Below are 16,108 nucleotides of genomic sequence, written 5' to 3' on the forward strand. Positions count from 1 at the left end.
CTTACAGTTTCCAGGAGGAGGTGTAACATGGGAATTACTAGATTTGGTGAGAAGGAAGAGAATACACCATAGAAAAAGCAAGGCAAGGAAGTATTTTGGATTTGCTACGCTGAATATTTCAATGGGGTATGGGCAATATGTTTGGGTCCTGCCATCCCCAGATTGAACAAGGGAAGGGCTAATATTGATTGGATGGATGGGTTAGATGAAGGAGGTGAATTTTGGTATTAAGCTTTGGAACACAGCAAGTTCTAGGCCAGCTACAGGGAGACCCTGTCTCAAAAAGACCAAAAAAAAAAACCATGAAAGATATGCTCAAATGCAAGTTGTTAGCCACCATTGTGGGTGCTGGGAACCAAACCTAGGTCTTCCCAAAGAGTAGCCAGTGCTCTTAACCGCTGAGCCTCTCTCCAGCCCAACAATATAGGCTTTAAAACTCAATTTAGATCAATTTAAGTGTATTAACTAAGATGATTTTTCTTGAGGAAGTATACAGAAGACTTAAATAAGAAATTAAAAAAACCTTTTAAGATAGGCTATTTGCTTTGAACTTATCTGATGTTTATTACATACTACTTATAAATAGTATATAAATTAATTTAGTAATGCATATTTTATATGGCATGTTTTAAAATATTATTTTATTTATTATTAATTTCATGTGTATGAGTGTTTTGCCAGTATGTAAGTGCACCTGTGTCATGCAATGCCAGTGGAGGCCAGAAGAGGGCGTCAGATCCCCTGGAGCTGGAGTTATAGACAGTTGTTAGCCACCACATGTGTGCTAAGAACTGAACCTGGGACCTCTACAAGAGTAGCCAGTGCTCTTAACTGCTGAGCCATCTCTCCAGCCCCCACATATTTTTAATTCCTATTGTTTTAGAATTATAAAAAATTCATGGTATAAAAATCTGGAAAAATGCCGGGCGTAGTAGCACACGCCTTTAATCCCAGCACTTGGGAGGCAGAGGCAGGTGGATCTCTGTGAGTTCCAGGCCAGCCTGGTCTACATAGCGAGTTCCAGGCCAGCTGGGGCTACAGGGAGACCCTGTCCCAAAAAGACCAAAAAAAAAAAATCTGGAAAACTTAGAAAAACATAAAACAAAGTTATTAAATATCATACTAGCAAGAATTAGTAATATTTTGGTACACTTCTAGTGTTTATTGTATAAAGCATCTATATCCTACATTTTGACTTAATATATGATTATTAAACCATTTTCCCAATTTCATAGTAACATTTGAAACATGATTTCAGTCAGTGACTGCTTTCTCTACCATGCCCCCAATCACAATTAAGATCTATAAAAGCAGAGGCCTTATTTGTCAGAGTCACCACTGTATCCTCACTGTCTCAATAGTGCCTGGCTCAGTACATTTATTTTTTATTGAGACATACATAATTTATAGTTTAGTTTAACTTTGTGTTCAAGGCTCAGAATAATGAGTTTTGAAATTGTGTAAGTCCAGAAACATCACCTAAAACAAAAGTATGCTGTTTCTACACAGTCAACTTATATTCTAGAATATCTGATGTTTCCAAATCTCCCTTTCTATTTATTATTATTGGTGGTGGTGTGTGTACGATGTGTGAGTACAGGTGTATGTGTGCCACAGTGCACATGTGGAGGTGAGAGGACAATTTTTTGGAGTCAGTTCTCTCCTTCCATTGTGGAATCAGCAAATTAAACTCAGGTTGTCAGGTCTTCACAGAAAACATTTTTACCCACTAAGCCATCTTGCTCAACCCCTTTCTGTTTTTATTATTGATTTAAGGGCATGGAGCTTGGGGGATTGTTCAGCAGGTCAAAGTGCTTACCCTGTAAGCATGAAGAGCTGAGTCTGATCCCCAGAACCTACATAGAAAAGCCAGGTATGGTAGCATATGCTTCCAATCCCAGTTCTTGGTGAGGCAAGACAGGAGGCTCCCTGGGGCTCACTGGTCAACCCATCTAGCCTAACTGGCCAGTCCCAAGCCAATGAGAGACCATGTCTGAAAGGAGGACAACACTCAAAGTTGTCTTCTGGCCTCCACATGTATTCGCACGTGCATGTGCACCAACTCACACAGAATTTAAGTGCATAGCAAACATTTCTGAATAAAAGCTGATGAACTTCCTATTGTTAATTTGTTTTCAATATTTTACTGTATAAGCGCCCACTTGGGAGACACTGTAATGCAGAAACAGCAGATGCTTACTGTTCCTGTGCATACGCACAGTGCAGTGCCTGGAAAAAAGTCAGACCTCAGCATACAGCTGATACACAGTTTATCTTTGGCTTAAGTCCAGGTTTCATTTGTCTGTAAAATAGGAATAACAATCATTCGTTTGTTTGTTCAACAATATTTACCAAGTACCCCCATATTCCAATTACTGAATTAAGAGATGGGGATGCACACAGATAGTTAGGTAAGGAAGGAGGGAATACACAATAAGCAAACAAAAGACAACATAGTCACAGGCTGTACTAAAAACTATAAAGAAAATAAAGTAATATAAAAGTAATCAGAAACAAAAACCTGGAGACAGAGCAGTGAGCTGACTGCAACTTTAGGTAAGGGAGGAAGGAAGAATTTCTGGAAAAAAAAAAAAAGGAGCTAAACAGAGACCTGAAAAATGAGAGACAAGGGCTTCAAGATTCAAGAATCTTCAAGGCACAGAGAACCATGTGCAAAATAATCTTCCAACTTACTATTCGGCAAAAAACTACACAACACTATTTGAAGGAAAGCTATTAATGTATCCTACCTGGAACCTATAGTTATGTAAATGTCTACTCACTAAGAGACCTGTAATTCCCTGTTCTTAACAGATTTACATAAACCAACACTACAAAGAATTTTAGTCAACTTGAGTTTATACTTCACCAAATTGGCATTTAGACCATTCCTATCAGGTCTGAGCTTGTTTACCTTTCCCTACAGCTTCTGAGGTTAAAACAGAGGGAGGCTTTTTAAATGTTTAAAGGGAAAAAAAAAAAAAGCTTCCAGAACATCTAAAACTAAAAAATCTCAATATGTAAAATGATAGATTTGGAAGATATCAAAATTATAGACAAAAGCCCTGCCACAAAAGAGCTTTCCATCAGTATATGATATAGAGGTACAGAAAAGGACTACCACACTGCGTATGGGCAATCATATATAAGCCATGCAGAGGAAGAAGTGATAATTCATTGAAGTAAGCAAAACCACAAATTTTGACAGCTATGTGAACTTCTGAATGATAAGTAAGAAGACAGTTCACAGGCAAATAAAAGGAGGCATTGCATACTATGCAAAGGAAACTACAGGCCAGATACAGACATGACACCAACAAAAGGTCTGAGGAACTGATTGCCATGGTATTCCTGGAATACAATGAAATATGAACTGGATTATAGACATAAGCAGATACCATGATGAACAATTCTGATATGCAATAGGTAAGCAGACTTGTACCCTGTGCACAATAGGGCACCACTGAAATATTTAAATACAGACATACTTAGAAAATTAACTCATTCACCAAATCAAGTTACTATCTGATGGAAGATGGATTAAAGGAAGGCCATGAGGAAGAGCAGAGAAGGATGGAGGTGAGAGAATCCTACTGGAAATACAATGAACCTCCTGTGCTGGTGCATGTTTATAATCCCCAGCATTCAGGAGACTGAGGGTGGAGTATCACAGCTTCCAAGCCAGAGTAGGCTAAGACTGTCTCAAAAAAAAACCCCACAAAGAATAGCCCAGAAGAAAACCTGAATCTAAGGAAGTGGGTCACTAATGCAGAGAAAAGATATATGATTTTTAAAAAAATTCTATTGAGATTCCATAAAACTTGATAAACAGTGTGTGTACATTTTCTGAGGATAGTTCAGTCTCAGAATAGGTCTGTGATCAATCTCTATCCATCCCCTTGAAAGAAAAAAGTTATTTGCTTGTTCGAGACAAGGACTAACCACATTACCTAGGCCAGCCTGAAACCTGATAAACAGTCCAGGCTGGCCTCAAACTCCAGATCTTCCTGCCTTAGTTCCTAGGTGTCTGGGACATTGGCATGTGCCCCACGTGGCTCAAGCCCTGGGAATTTAAGAACCACTAACTCATACAGAGAAAGTAATAGGTTTGGGTGGTTGGTTAGTTATGGAACATGAGCTAAGTGCAAGTCTGATGCTCCTTTCACAATTCTAGACTTCTGGTGTCATTTTATAGATGAAAGGGGGACTCTAATATATGACACAACCCCTCCCTCCCAAGAAAAAGTATACAAGGGCAGCGATAAGCAAAACGAGACCATACAAAAAAAGGGGGGGGGGGATACTTGCATGCCAACATCATCAAAGACTGTAGAAGAGAGTAAAGGTCCACAGATATATCAGCTACATTTCTGTGGCTGTGACAGAAATCATGTCCAAGGCAACTTAAAAAAGGAAGAGTTTGAACTGGAGAGATGGCTCAGCAGTTAACAGCACTGTCTATTCTTCCAGAGGACCTGGGTTCGATTCCCAGCACCACTAAGTGGCCAACAACCATTTGAAAACTCCAGTTCCAGGGGATCTGATACTCTCTTGTGACCTCTGTGGGCACTGTACAACAAAGGTGCACATACATGCAGGCAAAACACTCATATACATAAAATAAAAATAAGTAAATAAATTAAAAATAAATAAATTTTTAAAAATTAGAGTTTGATGGATTTACAATTCCAGAGGTATAAGAGTCCACCATGGTGGGAGAGGCACAGCAGGAGGCAGCTGAACAGAAAGCCGAGGGTCACATTTTCAAGCAGGCACAGCAAGCAAAGAGAGAAAACTGGAAATGGGCAAGGCTAAAGCCCATCCTCAGTAACATGCTGCCTCCAGAAAAGCCACCCCTCCTAAACCTCCCGAAACATTGCCACCAGCTGGGGACAAAGTGTTCAAATACTTAGGAGTCATTCTCTTCCAAACTATCACAACAGATAACAGCTTGAAGAGTGTGGGTAATACTGTCCTAATAGATGACAGAGGCTTTCAGGGAAGACAGAGCTTCCTTTGAAACTGTCTTGGTGGAAAGAGCTATGCAGAACAAGAAAAATACCAACTCTCTCTACTCCATCCCAGAAGGACAAGGAGGGGTAAAAACAACAAAACAAAAAACACTCAGGATGGTTACAGGGGAGTAGTTTCCTTAGGGTGGGCTTTGTTCCATTTACAGGAAGGAGGTGCCATTGTGAAAACCATCAAGGGTTAGGGAATGAGAAGAGGAAAGTGTGAAGAGATTAGAGGTTGGAGAGAAACACATTTTGTCTATAAAGTTGCATAGATGGCACTGCCTGACCTTAACATTCAGTCTAAAAAACAAAAAAAGTACCCAGTTAGGCTGTAACACTGCTTTTTACTTCAGTGTAAGAGAGTTGATTTTTAATTTTTTTCCCTCTTAATTAAAATTTTTTCACTTCCAATAAATTCTCTGTTTCTAACTTAAGGGGAAGAAAATCTCTTGTTTCTAATTAAGAAAGAAATCAGAGAATCCTTACACTACTATTGAGCTGGGTCCAAATGTTTAAACTGACTTTTCCTTTGATTATGATAAATAATAAGATTAAAAAGACAGAACCATCAGAGAAACAAAATCAAACAGAAAAAAAGCATTTCAAAGCAACATGAACAGCAGGCAGTATTACAAAAAAATTTCTGAGCGTTTCCTTAAGGAAAAAGAAATAGGTTTAATGCAATGACTTATGACATCCTATTGCTGATCAAATTATAGAAACCTTTTTTTTTTTTCTAGGGCTGGGAATTGAACCCAAGGCCTCATGGATTGTCAGCACATACTCTACCACTGAGTTATGCTCCTAAACCACAACCAACCACTTGCAAAAACATTTGAGGTACACACAGCCTCACATGGATCTCAGTAAAGAATACTGTCGTTTTGTTTTTGAAACGGGTTTAATGTATCCCAGGCTGGTCTTGAACTTGCTATACTGGCATGGATGACCTAGAACTTCTGAGTGCCAAGACACCAGTCTTGCACCACCACACCAGGTTTATGTGACAAACTGAAGATTGAACCTAGGGCTTTGTGCATATTCAGCAAGTATTCTACCCACTGAGCTTTATCCCCAGCCCAAGAAATATAATAATGCCATAAAAATATTGAAAACTTGGGCTGGAAAGATGGCTCAGTGGTTAAGAGCACTGACTGCTCTTGCAGAGGACCAGAGTTTAATGCCCAGCACCCACATGGCGACTAAGAATCGTCCATTACTCCAGTTCCAGGGGGTCCAACACACCTTCTGACCTCTGCGGGCACTGCATGACACGAGTGCACTTACACACATGCAGGCAATACAACTTGTATATATAAAAATGATAAAATATTGATTTTATAACATTCTTTATGTATCATTTATAGCAAATAATCTATTTTTTAAGTATTTTATTATTTTTATGTGTACAAGTGTTTTGCCTGCATGTATGTAAGTACACCACATGCAGGCAATGCCCTGCAGAGGCCAGAAGAGGGTGTTGAATCCCCTGGAGTGATCAATGGTTGTTAGCTGCCATGTGGCCGCTGGAAATTGAGCCAGGGTCCTCTGGAAGCACATCAAGTGCTCTTAACTAATGAGCCATCTCTCTAGCTCCCTCTATTTCTCAATGTAGAAGAAAATTTTTTGCTGGGCATGGTGATTCATGTCTACAATCCCTATATTCAGGGACTAAGGCATAAGGATTGTTGTGAATTTGAAAGCAGCCTAAGTGACACAGTTCTAGGCTAGTCTTGAGTACAGCTACAGCAACTATGGAAGGAAAGAATGGAGGGAGGGAAGGAGGGAGAAGGGAAGAGAAGAAACTAGGGGTGTGGGGGATAACAAAGGTTCCTATTGTGTAGTCCTGGAATTCAATATGTAGTCCAAGGTAGCCTCAAACTGCCCATCTTTCTGTTTCAACCTCTGTAATGCTGGGGGAAATAAAATTAATAATATTTTACTACTTTCACATTTTACTATTATCACTTAAAGTATGAGTGAGAATGCCCTCCATAGGCTCCAAGTACCTGAACACTTGGTCAGTTGGTGGTGCTGCTTGGGGAAGGTCATGGAATCCCTAGGAGGTGTAGCCTTGCTGGAGGAAGCACGATACTGGGGTCTGGCTTTGAGAGTTCAGAAGCCCTTCCCAATTCCAGTTTTTATCTCGCTGCTCCCAGCATATGCATGAAGAAGTGAATTCTTAGCTGTCTGCTCCGGCTGCCTCCTGTCATGCCTCCCCACCATGGTAGACTCAGACCCTTCTGGAACTGTAAGCCAAATAAGCTCTTCCTTTTATAAGTTCCCTTGGACATGATATTTTATCACGGCAACAGAAAAGTAACTAATACAAAGCCTAATACTATCTCAAGATCAAAGGGGCAATAAAACAATAAATTTTAAATTTTTCCCATTCTATTATGAATACAGTAGTACTCTAGTTCCTAGAACACTGCATGGCCTAGAGTAGGTGCTCAATAAATACATGATGACTTGAAAAAAACTTTAATAGGGAAATAGTTATATGGCAGAAAATGTTTGAGCTCCAACCTGTTCTCCACAAAAGCTAGCTTTTAAGCAATGTTGAACTAAGTAGAAGAGAACTTAAAATCTAAAATTAACCATTAAATATTTCCCTAAATTATTAAAAAAGATTTCTAAAATCAAATTCTTGTCTTTCAGAAATTATTTACATGTTAATAATCACAACTTTTTTATATGCTTTTCTGAGAAAATTCACCTTTTGTTACACTTTTTAAAACATCATTTAATAATTTTTAAGCCAGAAGCTAGGTATGGTGGTATATGCCTTTAAAAAAAAAAATCCCAGTACTCAAGAGGCAGAGGCAGGCAGATCTCTGTGAGATGGAGGCCAGCCTGATCTACGTAGTGAGTTCCAGGCTAGCTGGGGCTACAGGGAGACCCTGTCTCAAAACAAACAAACAAACAAAGACCCAAAAAATTATTTAATACTTTTAATAATATTTAATCATAAAATTAATTAATAACTGAAACAAAGATATTAAATGGTTAGCTGTATCTTATGACAAGAAAATGCACACCTATAGACACAAGTGAATTTTTCTGTAAATATTTCTTTACCTTAGAAAGTATTTCCCTGGATCTTTCCAGTCTTATTCTTCCACTATTGATTTCTACAATCAAATGTTCTTTCATTCAATAAAAAGTTTTTGGGATTCATCTAGTGGATCAGTAACTTGCTTCTATTTATTGCAACCAGCAAACTATGAATACATCATAATTCATCCATTTTCATATTGGTAGGGGTTTAGGCTGCTTCCAGCTTGGAAGAACATTATAAATACGGCTATTACAAACATACTTCAGCAGGATTTTTTAAAATTTTATTTTCAATTCTGTGGATTTGTGTGCACCTGTGTCAGTTATGTGTACATACATGAGTGCAAGTGCCCGGAGAGGCCAGAGGCATGGGATCCCCTGGATCTGGAGTTACAGGTAGTTGTGAACCACTGATGTGGGAGTTGAGAAGTGAATTCAAGTCCTCTGCAAAAGCAGTGTGCTCTCTTAACTGCTGAGCCATCTCTCTAGCCCCTCGGGCAAGTTTTTCTAAGGGCATACGCTGTCTTTTCACTTTTTATTTATTTTGATTTAATGTGTATGAATGTTCTGCCCGCATGTAAATGCACCCATGTGCAACGTCTGCAGAGGCCAGAAAGGGTGTCGGATCTCCTAGAACTGGAATTATAAATGGCTATTAGCCACCATATGGGTGCTGGGAACGGAACCTGGGTCCTCTGAAAGAGCAGTTAGTGCTCTTAACCACTGAGCCATCTCTACAGGCCTGGGTATGTTTTCAATTCTATCCTACTTCTAAATTACAGGTTCAAAACTTGTTCCTTCTAGACAAATAACAGGAATGAACTTACTATAAGGCTGATACTTTTGGGTTACAAGTCTCTCAATGGTTGGTCTTTAAGAGTAAAATCTATTAAGTTACAAAGAAGCAAACTAATTCAAGTGGCCAAAATTTTAAGGCCAGCTTGCAAATCTAGAAATAAACTGTTTTCTGACTTGAAAGGGAACATTTTTCTTTTTGCAGTTCTATTTTTAAAGTTTATGTGATGGTAAAAACTTTTCTTTTGAGGCTCAAAGTATTATAATTATACTTCCAAAGGGAAGGATTACACTAGTTTACCTAACAGGCATTATTCTCAAATCTAACAGAAAGAAGGACCGTTTGTTTCTGACGGATCAAAACTATGTTTAAATACTCTATGGTAATTAAGAATCTTCATGTGTTTTCCAAGAATGCAGAGTCATCATGAGAAGGCCAACTGCTTTTGTGAGGGTGGGGGGAACCCTCCATCAAATCCAAATAGGGAAGGAAATGCAAGCAACAGTAATGTGAACTATAACTTTTTTGACACATTTCAAAAAATATTTTGTGTGTATGAGTGTATTGCCTGCATGTGTGTAAGTGCACCCGTGTCGTGCAGTGCCCACAGAGATCAGAAGAGTGTGTCAGATCCCTTGAACTGGAGTTATGGAGCTAGCGCTCTTAACCCCTGAGCCATCTCTCTAGCCTCCTTTCTGACTAATTTCCATAGAAGAAAATGGTAATTCTTTTTGGTCTCCTACATACTTAAATGAAGTGCTGAAAAACTATTTTCCAAGTATATACTTCAATGAAAAGTCCTCATTTATAGATTCCCCAAGGAGTTGACTCAAGAAAGCCAAATGCCATTAGCTATTACTCTACTCTGAAGGGGAGATGGAGTGAAAAACAGCTTGAAGTTTTCTACCAAGAATACTTCAAAATAGGGGGCTGGGCTGGAGAGATGGCTCAGGGGTTAAGAGCACTGGCTGCTCTTGCAGAGGACCCAGGTTCCATTCCCAGCTCCCACATGGAGGCTAACAACTGTTCACAACTTCAGTTCCAGGGGAGTTGATGCCCTTTTCTGGCCTCCTCAGACACTGAACAACACATGTGCACTCATACACATAAAGTAAAATAAATTGTAAAAATGAATACTTCTGGAACTGGAATTAAGGACAGTTTGTAGCACTTATTTACATGCAGGCAATACACTCATACACATAAAATAAAAATAATAAATAAAATATTTTTTAAAAAAAGAATACTTCAACTGCCTGCAACTGTTGTTGCTCTATTCAAAACAGATTGCTTTCATAAATCAGTTATTTCAAGGACATTCATGTTTCTTGAACAAACAAGCAATTCAAATTATGAATGTTAAGCTGGGGGTGGCAAATGCCTTTAATCCCAGCACTCAAGAGGCAGAGGCAGGCAGATCTCTATGAGTTCAAGGCTAGCCTGGTCTTCATAGTGAGTTCCAGGACAGCTAGGGCTACAGGGAGATCCTGTCTCAAAAAGACAACAACAACACAAAAAGACCAAAAAAATTATGACAGTTAAATGGTAGACACCATAATGGGGCTAAGATGTCTACTTATTAAGGGGCTGGAGAGATGGCTGGGCAGTTAAGAGCACCAGTTGCTCTTGTAGGAACCAGATTCCATTTTCAGCACCAATATGGTAGCTAGCAACTATCCGTAACTCCAGTTTCAGGGGATCTGACATCCTTTTCCTGCCTCAGTGGGCACTGCATGCACGGGTGCACTTACATCAGGTAAAACACTCATACACATAAAAAAATAAATAAAATTTTAGATCTACTATTGAGATGTTACAGTTAGCCAGGTGTGGTAGTACAAGCAGGCCTATAATGGGAAGGGTAAGGCAGAGGATCAGGAGTTCATCATCACCCTCAACTACATAGTAAATTTGAGGCCAGCCTCAAACACTGTATTGCAGGAGACAACCTCTGAAAACAGAATGACACAAAACAACAGGTATCAGAATTGTCATTATACTTAATAGTCCTCACATTAAATATTTCATAATTTCAAGTGAAAATTACTATACACTATTGATTAAAGAGGGGGGGAAGTCAAGGTTGAATTTCCTTAATGCCTTTAAATAGGAATTAAACATTTGTTGACAGCGGGGCTTTCAAGAACATATGCTTTTAAAAACTAGCCACTAACCCAGTGCCATACTTTCTAATCTGTTTCAAGTACATTCTGTTTATAAAAAAAAAAAAAAACCTGAAACTAATACAAGTGTAGCCACAGCCAGAACCAACATATATAATTCAGGTTGCCCTAGACTAGGGTGAGAGGAGACTGATTCCTTTTGAATTGCTACAAAGCTAATTAATGGAGGCTGGAGAGATGGCTCAGCAGTTATGGAAACTGCCTGCTCTTGCAAAGGACCCAGGTTAGCTTCCCAACACCCACATGGTGGCTAACAACCATCCATAATTCCAGTTCCAGGGGATCTAACACCCACTTCTGACCTCCATGGGCATGGCATGACATGGGTGCACTCAGATGCAGGCAATACACTCATAATAAAAATAAAATATTAAATAAACTGTATTGTTATATTTTTAAAAAGCTAATACGTATTATTAAAGTAAATTGGCAAAACAGAACAAATGTCACAAGATAACCATTCTTTGGACTTTGCATTACCAATTCACTGACGACATTCAAGAGTATGTAACTCAAAGAGGGAGGGAATCAACTACTACAATTCTAACTTTTTCAAAAGCAGCATTCCAAATTTCAAGCTACAAGAGAATGGTTAGAATTACTGTGATACTCTAACACTATTTTGTTACTTTATGTGAAACAAAGTGTTCAAACAATGACAAGAGAATTACTTTAAATACAATGCTTAAGTAATGATAAAGTCATTTTTACACAATTGCTACAATTTATTAAAATAATGATGGAGAGCCAGGCATGGTGGAGAAGCCCTTGGTCTCAACACTGGAGGCAGAGGCAGGCAGATCTCTGTGAGATGGAAGCCAGCCTGGTCTACATACAATTTCCAGGCCAGATGGGGCTACGGGAAGACTCTGTCTCCAAAAAAAAGCAAAATTTAAAAAATTTCAGAGGTTCAAGAGGTTTTGATGTTTATGGACACTTGGGAAATTTGAAGGATTTTTTTTCACTTTGTTAATTTTATGTCCCTTTAGATGTCTACACGTTTCTGTGTTTATTATTTAGCTAATCAATTTCATACATCCACCAAACCTCAACATTTAAAAATGCTAAAATCTCACCACCTATTTATTAACGGAGCAGCTGTCATTAGCCATAAAATCTGATAATACGGGTATGCATATACAGTTTATCCATCTAATTCCACCTACCGCAAGTCCCTTATTTTTAATCACCAAGAGGGGCTAGCATCAAATGCACATCTATTTTAGTAAAATATTTAACAAAAACCAAGAGAAAATAAGAAACTCCCTTGGGGGCTGACAGTCATCTCGATACTCCTCACCGATTTGTTACGAATTGTCTTCTGGTCTAGACAGAATTAATCTTATTTTCCTCCACCAGTCTTCAATCACTGTATTTGAAGTCATCTACTAGTCTATAGAATGCTCCCGGCTACGCAAACCTACCTCGCTCAGAATTATCTTCATATTTTTTTGCATTCCTGGATAGCCCGGATACAATTCAAACCTTGATTTTCTCACCATCCCAGTCGGTGTACGGATAAAATTTAGAAACATCTACCTTACATTGTAACGCTCAGAACCCAACAAAACCTTCCAAATACTGGCTACATTCTGGAGGTTTTATCCTCAAGAGGTGAAATACTGAGTTGCGACATCTTTATGGCACAGGCGGGCCCGTGGCTACACTAGGCTGCGTCCATCCACATTTGATGTTCTAAGAGGCGCTGCATATCAGCCTTGGGAGGCTTCGTGGCTATCTTTTCTGTACCCCTACCGCCTCAACTTGCTCCCGGGGCTGTCGTTACGGAAGTGACCCCAAGCTTCCAGGTACCCTTCGGGACGGAGGTCACGTTTAATCCAGTTACTAAATAAAAACCACCATCCACGCTTTACGGGGGGCCGTCCTTGTCTCCACGCGCACACGACGCCTCGGAAACGAACACTTTAAATAAGCGCGCTGCAATGAGCGACGAACACGACGGAGGGAAGATAGCCCGCTCCGAGCCCAGCGCCTCATTTAGAAATGCGGTCATCGCTGAGCGGCACTCAGGTCATCCTATAACTCCAGGGTTGGGGCCCGCGCCACCACAGGCGGCGCACGGTTCCGGCTTCACTTCCGCCGCGCTGGTGCGCATGCGCACGCAGGGCCCGGTCACATGCCGCTGGTCGGCTCGCTCCGCCCCTGACTCTCTGCTCCACTCGCTCCGAGGCGGCGGGAGGACCGGGCTGCAGGGAAGGGTTACCTGTGAGGCGAGCGAAGCCGGTAATGCTCTCCGGGACCGGCAGCTGCTTGAGGTAGGCGGGCAGCTGCACCTTCACGATGCGGGCCACGCTCTCCAAGACCATCCTGTCGGCCCGTCAGCTCCGCGCCCGCGTCCCCAACAGCTCGGCGGCTGCCGCGCCTGCGCGAGAGCCGAAGGCCCGGCGGGAGGTCGCGGGCTCGGCGGCGCGGGAGGGGCCGGGGCGGCGGGGAGAGCGACGGCCTGGCGGCGATTGGCGCGCGCAGAGTGACGTGCATGGCGCGGGCCGCGGGCTCGCGGAGCTGGCCTGCCCTGGACCAGTGGTTTGAAGGGAGCGCTCACAGGACCTTTGACGTCTGCGGAAGCCGGCGGGCCGCGGAAAGCTCGCCGGGCGGGGGCTAGCACTGACCGCGCCTGCTCACTGGAAGCCGCCTTCCACAAGTGAGTCTCTCCGTCCGTGTACCGGCTCCTTCCCGAAGCGGGGGTGCCCCGACCAGGTACCCGCTGACCTAGCACCGAGTTCCCCGGAGCCTCAGCTGCCACCGCACCTCCTCGAAAAGACCTGCCCAAAGCAAGAACTGCCCACTGCTCCCTCTACCCGGCCTGACAGCCATGATAGGCCTTGCTTAGATATTTTCAGCCCTTTTTGCAGGTCAGCTAACGAAAACTTTCAGGAAAATGGCGTTTTACCTCCCCTGTATCTTTTGTTTGTTTGACAGTCCGCTGTAACCCAGGCTGGCTTCCAGCTGGGTTACAGTGTAGCGGACGCTGTCTGGGAACTTCTCTTCCTCTTGTCTCCACCTTCCAAACGCTGCGATCGCCCCAGCTCTGTTAGTTTGTAGAAGCCGGCTTCTTCGAAAGTACCTGAAGTCGTACTTATTTTGACTGAAGTCAGAATATCCAGCGTAAGGCACCCGCCGGGCGCGATAACACACTTCTTTAATCGCAGCACTCAGGGGCAGAGACAGGATAATCTCTGAGAGCGAGGCCAACCTGGTCTACATAGCGAGTTCTATGCCAGCTGAGGCTACAGAGAGACACTGTCACAACAAACAAAGGTAATAAAGTCATTGTGAGGTTGATGCCTGAGCACCATACCCCATTATTTCCGGCCCTCCTCTGGACCAGCAGCGTACTGTTAGCTAGTCAAATTAGCAGTCTTGAAGGTCACTCAGGGTGGACCTCTCACTCAAAACCTGCAGTTTACAAAAGCAGGAACTTTTCATTGCAGGACTCTGATTACTTGTCACAAAACTGGGATCTAAGTCCCATCTCTAGCCCCGGGTGAAGATGTGATACTCTTAAACTGCCCAAAATATCATAAGGTTGCTGTGTACTGCAGAAGAAGAGAGCTTTCTGGTGAAGAACAAAGACTTAACCATTGTTCCACGGCCATAAGAGTTAATCCAGATGGGCCTGTCAGTCACCTAACAGGAAAGTGCCCCTCAGGAACGTTGTCTGTTCCAGAAAGTTAAATAGTACAAGCCTATTTAAACTTGTAATGAGTTTCTCTGGCTATTGTCCACTGTCACCCCATGGAAGTGTTGGGTTTGGAGTTTCTGTTTTTTCTTTTGGTTGTTTTTTTTTTTTTAAGACAGGGTCTCTCTGTAGCCCCAGCTGAACTGAAACTTGCTATGAAGACCAGGCTAGATTCCATCTCACAGAGATCCCCCTGCCTCTGCCTCCAGAATCCTTGGATTAAAGGCGTTTGCCACCATGATTGTGCTGTGTCATCACCCCATGAAAATGTTTCTTGGCCTCTGCAAGGTCCCTTTGACCACTGCCCACTCCATCCCTTGTGAGGGTCCACATTATCTTAATAAACTCCACCTGTCTGCTATACTACACTCTGTCTTGTCTGGTTTTTTTTTTTGTTTGTTTGTTTGTTTGTTTTTACAGAAATCACAAAAACTAGGGAGTTGAAGGTAGTCTAGAGCAAGTGGCTGGTAATATTTTAAAATAAACTGTCCTCCTTTGAACTGTTAAATTTAATCTCTCTGATTATTTCTTAAGTAAAAAACTAGAGAAAAAGAAAGGTAACAGGTAATGAAAACCTTGGGGAAACAATTTTCTATCTTTTTTTTTAGCCTGATCAAATTGTTTAAGGAGCCGGGAGTGGTGATGCACACCTTTGACCCCAGAGGCAAGAGGCAGGCTCAGTGAGATTGCAACCAACCTGGTCTACATAGCATGAGTTCCAGGCCAGCTGGAGCTACAGGGAGACTCTCTCAAAATAAAACAAACAAAAAATTTGTTTACATAAAATTACATTGGAAATTTCAGATGGTTGGATACAGGTACCTCTTTGTGAACTACAGTACAGCAATACAGATGATATATCAAAGTCATGGTTTAAAAGGTTAGTGACTACATTAGGATTTCAGTTTCCTTTTGGGAACTTGGTTTTTTGGCTGGAAGCAAGAGTTGTCCTTAAAAGGGTGGAATTTAAGGGTCCTTGCCTCTGGGCTGTTTAGTTGTGTATTATCTTTAAATATGTGTATGAGTGTTTTGCCTACATGTATGTAAGTGCACTACATATGTGCAATGCCTACAGAGGCCAGAACAAGGCATCAGACCCCCTGTAACTGGAGTTACAGATTGTTGTTAGCTGCTATGTGGGTGCTAAGAATTGAACCCTGGTCCACTGCACTAGTAACCAGTGCTCCCAACCCCAGTGTATTATCTTTATTCTCTGCTGATCAAGTGTACCATCCTTGGAGACGGTTGAGGTAGGAGTAGGTTGGAAGTAGGATTTAGGATGCATTGGGGGGGTGGCCTTGAAAAAGGACATTGAGTATTTCATTATTGGCTTTGTCATCTTGACACAAACACA

General features: G+C 41.5%; 1 protein-coding gene across 2 annotated transcripts in view; it reads right to left on the reverse strand.

Annotated features, from left to right (window-relative positions):
• Cisd2 (CDGSH iron sulfur domain 2) overlaps nt 1-15,122 on the reverse strand; it is a 64,914-nt gene extending 49,792 nt beyond the window's left edge. For both annotated transcript variants that reach the window (XM_029560221.1, XM_008826154.3), the window contains exon 1: nt 13,279-15,122. In XM_029560221.1, coding sequence (XP_029416081.1) covers nt 13,279-13,553 — 275 coding nt within the window. In that variant the 5' untranslated portion in view covers nt 13,554-15,122. The remainder of the gene's footprint in view (nt 1-13,278) is intronic.
• Nucleotides 15,123-16,108: the final 986 nt, after the last annotated feature.

This window comes from Nannospalax galili, unplaced genomic scaffold (assembly GCF_000622305.1).
Source record: "Nannospalax galili isolate Female #2095 unplaced genomic scaffold, S.galili_v1.0 scaffold189, whole genome shotgun sequence".
In the NCBI taxonomy this organism is placed as follows: Eukaryota; Metazoa; Chordata; class Mammalia; order Rodentia; family Spalacidae; genus Nannospalax; species Nannospalax galili.